This window comes from Ipomoea nil, unplaced genomic scaffold (assembly GCF_001879475.1).
Source record: "Ipomoea nil cultivar Tokyo-kokei standard unplaced genomic scaffold, Asagao_1.1 scaffold1043, whole genome shotgun sequence".
In the NCBI taxonomy this organism is placed as follows: domain Eukaryota; kingdom Viridiplantae; phylum Streptophyta; class Magnoliopsida; order Solanales; family Convolvulaceae; genus Ipomoea; species Ipomoea nil.
Window position 1 is genome coordinate 10,514,914 of NW_017617471.1, and position 5,814 is coordinate 10,520,727.

The following is a 5,814-nucleotide window of genomic DNA, read 5'->3' on the forward strand; positions in this document are numbered from 1 at the left end:
AATAAATAAGATTTGATAAAAATTTAAACATGTGATTTAAAAACACGAGATCTTATTCACAGTCTTGAAATTAATTAAATCAGTTTATGTTAATTATTGATTCTTTCGATTTATTTATTCATCAAGAATTCAATTCAACCTTGTTACAATTGTTTGGCAAAAACTTGTCTATATATTATTATACTTATAGTTCAAGATATATATATATATATATATATATATATATATATATATATATATATATATATATATATATATATTCTTAACCTCTATCATTTTACATGCTTTTTTTTTACCCACCATGATACCTTCTTTTTTTTTTTTTTAATATTTTTTTTACGTGTGTGAACCACTGAACCTGTATAATCTGATATAAGTTGAAGGCATGATTTCCAAGGAAGGTTAAAGAGCTTATTCATTTGCTATTTCTCGACCATTAAAATACATTTAAATATAATTTACAACTTTTAAAATTTTGACACATCTAATTCTTTTATTTTCAAAACTGTTTAATATTTAGTTTAAAACTTTAAGTTATTCTAAATTTGATTAAATATTGAGAAGGTAAAGATATTTTATATAGAACATGAGGCTTTTAAAAAGAAAAAATTAATAAGAAACTGTATTACAGTAGGGGTGAGTTATATCAAATCTACTAACTTCGCTCTCATTTCATCCATATTTACTTTATATCCACTAAATTCGCTCTCATTCTATTCGCATATAGTTAAAGTTGATGTGATGTAGATCCATTTAATGAAAATCTATCATTGAATGCAGATGTGACTTCTCAAAATTCACTATATCCAATCTGTTCACATTCTTATTAAATATTTTATAGTATATACTACAAGCCTAGTACCTCATTGTTGAGTATCGGACAGTGGGTACATATTAAATATAAAATTATAATTCAATTTTAATTTTAAATTTTTCTACTCTTAGCTTAGAGTTTTAGATCTCACATTCTTAATTATCATTTTCGACTTTACGTCTTCTTCATTATTTAATTCAAATTTGTTCCTCTTCATGGTGTCACAATCACAAGCTCAACATTGCGTTGAAGATGAATGAAGAATTAAAAATGAATGAATATTTGTAATTTAAATTTATATAAATTTAAGATTGATTGTTTTCAAGAGAGTCAGTTTAAAATAAGGTGTTCAAAGCTTACAGTCAGTTGTGACTCTCTTGAAGCCTTTGATTGAGTGATTGGTAGCTCCTCGCCGAGAGGCTATGTTCGACAGATTGTGGATGAGTGTCGGTGCTAGCTGGCTAGAGACTAGGAGATCACCATGAACCATATTCTCCAAAAGCAAAATATGGTAGCGGATGGCTTAACTAAAATGACGAGGGCTGACATGGTGTGTTGGAGCGACCTCTCCGAGCCTCCTGTGCAAGTGAGATATTTGATTGAGGAAGACCGCTTAGGCCACACGTGGATCCATAGACTTAGAGTGGGGAACCAATAAGTTTGGTCCCGCGATTTTCACTCCTCCGTATATGATCTAAAAAAGTTAAATATTACAAGAAATTAAATTATAAATAACTCTCAATAATTAAATTAGATACCTAAAATAGGAAGACATAATATTACGCAATTGAATATGTCAAAATTCAAAAAAAAAAAAATGTAAAAGATCTGAAATATAAAAATCTGTTCAGGCCAAGACCATGATTTTTGTTGTCAATTTGTCAAAATTTGGTCCTTCTGCAGGTACTGCTGTACTGGTTTCTGAAGAACCATAGAGATAGCATTTCATATAATTTTCTGATACAAGAAAACATTATTTTAAAAATCATATAAAGTTAAGTTATAGCTGGTAGCTAGCAAAGTACACAGTAGATATTAATAATATATTGTGATTTGATATTAAAACCGACAGGCCTCTTCACTGTGACAGCTCATGTTCTGCCCAATACCGCTCACCTTTTTTTTTTTTTTTTTCTTTTAATATTTTATTTATATATTTTTTCTTTTTGATTCATTAAATCTTTTTTGCTTGGGCTAGTCTAATCCTAAGTCACTATGGTTAACTCTATACATAAAGAATGGGAAAATTTTTCTGTGAATCATGTTTCACACAAAATAAAATGTACACTTTGAGTATACTAAAGATATATTATTTGTGTAATGAATATATATGATTTAATAGTATACAAAATAATGTATCTTCAATATATTAAAATTAGGAAAATGATTAAATAGACCCCTGAACATTATTCAAAAGTGGAATTAGGCGCTTGAATTTTAAAAAAATTCAATTAAACATATAAACTTAACATTTTGATGCATCTAAGCCTAATAACCAGTCACCCACCTATAATATTCGGTAGTTAAATTTAAGATGGATAAATCCACCACCAATAACAGTTTTAGATGACTAAATTCGCCCCCGACAACTGTTAACAGTTGCCTTCTTCAACTAAGTTAGAAGGCGACGTAGGTCACCTTTTTCAATTGAGGATATGTCTCCTTCTTCTTGGAGAAAGAGGCGACGCTGGTCACTGTTAGGTTTTTTTTTTTTTTTTTTTTTTTTTTTAGATTACTGTTTAGGATGGCTGTCAACGACGGAATAGTTACCAGTAACCTATTAGTTACTGGTCAATTGAACTTTTTTTTTTGTTATTGGTCAATTGGACTTATTTGATTGATAACGTGTATGTATTTTGCATTGTGAGTTTTTGTATCTTGTGTTATAAATTTCTGTACCTAGAATATATCAGTAGTTGTGTAACACACAACATATTATGTATCTTATTTTATGAATTTATGTATTGTGTTGTGAAATTATATGCCTATAGAACATAAATTATCTACCTAAATCAGATTTGAAAATAAGTAAATATATAACAGGGATGTATGTGTCTTGCATTGTCAGCTTCTGTGTCTTATTTTACGAAATTTTGTATCTTAAGAGTATGAATGAATTCAATACTTGGAACATATTATTAATTGTGTATAAACATGAGAAACAAAATGAATAAAACATATTATTAATTGAATCAGGGTCCACGATATAAATTACCTAATTGTACAATTTTGTTTACAAAAAATTAATTTAAACAAGAATTTTTAATATTTTCGACAGCAGTCAAACAAAGTAAATTTTAAGTGAGACTTCTTATCTACTAGATTAGTAAATGCGGCACGGCTCACCTTATTTTCCTCCCCAAAAACAGCGCACACCCCACTTCAAAATTGCAAATTTCCCTTTATTATATGCTTTGCACCTCCTTCTCTGCACCTTCTCTCAAATCTTCTGCATTTTCTTATCTTCTTCTTCTTCTCCTTCTTCTCTCCCAGTGCTTAGCAGCTCAACAAACACCATTTACCCACTTTCTTTTGCTTGGAATATTACAAGTAAGGGAGAAGCTAGCAGGAGGGCAGTTTACCAGGTTCCTTGCATCTTGGCTGTGTTGAGCAAGATGAGTAACCAAGAACTGTTGAAAACCCAGGTATTTGCTTCTTCAGTTTGGGTTTTTTGTCTTTTGAGTAGCACTGTAAATTATTCTGGGTTTTCATGCATTCTTCTTGAACATTTTAGCAGACCTGTGTTCTTAGAGTGAATATACACTGTGATGGGTGCAAGCAGAAAGTGAAAAAGAAATTGCAGAAGATTGAAGGTGAGCTTAGTTTGGTTACAATTAGTGATAATTATATTAATTAACCAATTTTTTTATACTTCTTGCTTGACTTAATATAGTTGCACCTGCAGTTTGACTAAAAATTTACTATTTTTCATGGTTGTTTAGATTTGGCTTTCAAATTTAAGTTTTCTATAAGAAACAACATATTAGGAGTGTTTAACAGAAATAGTGAGAGGGCGTGTTGAGCATATAATATATAAACATAAATGTGCCTTTTGCTGAACTTATAGTGTGTGGGTATTATTAATATAATTAATTGTAATTTTGTTTGTATGTTAGGAGTTTATGCTGTGAAGATTGATGTGGATCTTGGAAGGGTGACAGTAACAGGGAATGTTGATTCTGCAACACTTATAAAGAAGCTTGTGAAGTCAGGGAAGCATGCTGAGCTATGGTCACAGAAGGGAAATAATAATAATAATAATGCTTTCAATAATATGATGAACAGCCAGTTTATGAATATGCAGATTGGGGATTTTAAAGGGGGGAAAGATCAGAAATCCCAGAATAAAGGTGGGAAAATGGAGCAGAAGGGAGGAGGGCAGATGATGATGCAGAATATGATGAAAGGGGGGAAGGATTTGAAAGGGGGTCACAAGGACCAGAAATCTGTGAAGTTCAATTTGCCAGAGGATGAGTTTGATGAGGATTCTGATTATTTTGATGAGGATGAGGATGATTTTGATGATGATTTTGATGACGGGTTTGACGGCGGTCACCACCACCACCAGCCGCCGCCTGCCAAGTCAAAGATGATGCCTTTTATGGGCGGCGGTGGGGGTGGTGGCGGTGGTGGAGGTGGGCATGGAGCCCATGGGTTTAGTGGAATGATGAATATGTTGAAGGGTGGGGTAGGTAATAATAATCATGGTGGGAATGCCAAGAAAGGGGGTGGTGGGGTTGATATCCCTGTACACTTCAAGGGCATGCCTGGTGGTGGCAATCATCATGATGGTAATAAGAATGGTAATGGAGGGAAGAATGGCAAGGGGGGAAATCAAAATCAAGGTGGAGGTAAACACAATGGCAAAAATGGCGGTGGCGGCAGCGGCGGTGGTTTTCCGGGAGACGGTAAGAACGGCGGTGGAGGTCACGGTAAAGGCGGCAGTGGGGGCGGGGGCGGGGGTGGTGGTGGGCAAAAGAATGGAGGGTTTATGATGAACAATATGCAACAAGGATTCCAAGAAGGTGGAGGGAGAGGAATGGGCCAAATGGGAGGAATGGGGGGTTACCCAATGGGGGGGAATATAGCGGCGGTCCAAGGCCTACCGGCACCGGGGGCTGGCGGCATGAAAGGCGGTGGCGGTTACTTCCCCGGGATGCCAGGGATGGGGATGGCAATGGGACAGGGCGGGAACCCTTACAACCCCCAGCAACAACAATACATGGCTCAAATGATGATGAACCAATACCAGCAGCAGCGGCCTAATGGCTACGACATGTACGGGCACGGCGGGCATCCTATGATGTACGCACCGCCACACCCCGCCATGGGCTACGGGCCGCCCCCGCCCCACGTCAACGACAACTTCACTCACATGTTCAGCGACGAAAACACCGGCAGCTGTACTATAATGTAAAAATTTGTCTAGACAGTTAATGTTTGTTCACCCTGCACTATGTTTTGGTCTAGTTCATATATCATGAGTTTGTGGTGTTTCCTGTTTTCTTGGTCTACTATTGCACCTACTACTTGTTAAGGTAATTAGCCCTTTTGGAATGATAATTTTGCCTGTTCCCTTGAAAATGCTCGGTTTCTGTACGACACTCAAGTTAAGACTTTAATTTTATTATAAAAATTTAAGTGACAAGGAAATGCATCTATCTTGTGCTTTTGGTTTAGGTGATAACTTAGGCCAATGCATCTTCTGCTTTTGGTAAAGGACTAAAGGGTGAGTTTAGTAAGTAAGAAGCTTGTCCAGTCCAGAGGTATTAAAAATCCACTCTGCACATGCCCACACATGATCAAAATGCCTTTATTTCTTTTTATATGTATGTATGTATACCCACCCATGGTACAACTAATACCTTGAGGTTTGTTTCCAACTTTGTTATAAGTGCAAATAACATATTTCTATGCTAGCCTGATCAATTTAGTTAAGGTTGTTTCCAAGAAAGACATGATATTTCGATCAGCAACTTGTAACTTTGTAGTTACAATAT

General features: G+C 35.0%; 1 protein-coding gene across 2 annotated transcripts; it reads left to right on the top strand.

Moving 5' to 3' along the window:
• Positions 1-3,129: 3,129 nt before the first annotated feature.
• LOC109182264 (heavy metal-associated isoprenylated plant protein 33-like) lies at positions 3,130-5,413 on the top strand. 2 transcript variants are annotated; one of them, XM_019332389.1, is made up of 3 exons: positions 3,130-3,459; positions 3,549-3,627; positions 3,931-5,413. In XM_019332389.1, the coding sequence occupies exons 1-3, from the start codon at positions 3,145-3,147 to the stop codon at positions 5,229-5,231; spliced, it is 1,695 nt and encodes a 564-aa protein (XP_019187934.1). In that variant the 5' UTR covers positions 3,130-3,144; the 3' UTR covers positions 5,232-5,413. The 2 variants fall into 2 exon arrangements, with proteins under 2 accessions (XP_019187934.1, XP_019187935.1); XM_019332390.1 differs by having other exon boundaries at positions 3,552-3,627.
• The last annotated feature ends 401 nt before the right edge of the window (positions 5,414-5,814 follow it).

Bases quoted from the DNA above. Each gene is read 5' to 3' on its own strand.
- LOC109182264 (XM_019332389.1), top strand. From the start codon at position 3,145: ATGCGGCACGGCTCACCTTATTTTCCTCCCCAAAAACAGCGCACACCC. The intron at 3,460-3,548 runs GTATTTGCTTCT...TGAACATTTTAG, and splicing joins AAGAACTGTTGAAAACCCAG to CAGACCTGTGTTCTTAGAGT. The intron at 3,628-3,930 runs GTGAGCTTAGTT...TTTGTATGTTAG, and splicing joins GAAATTGCAGAAGATTGAAG to GAGTTTATGCTGTGAAGATT.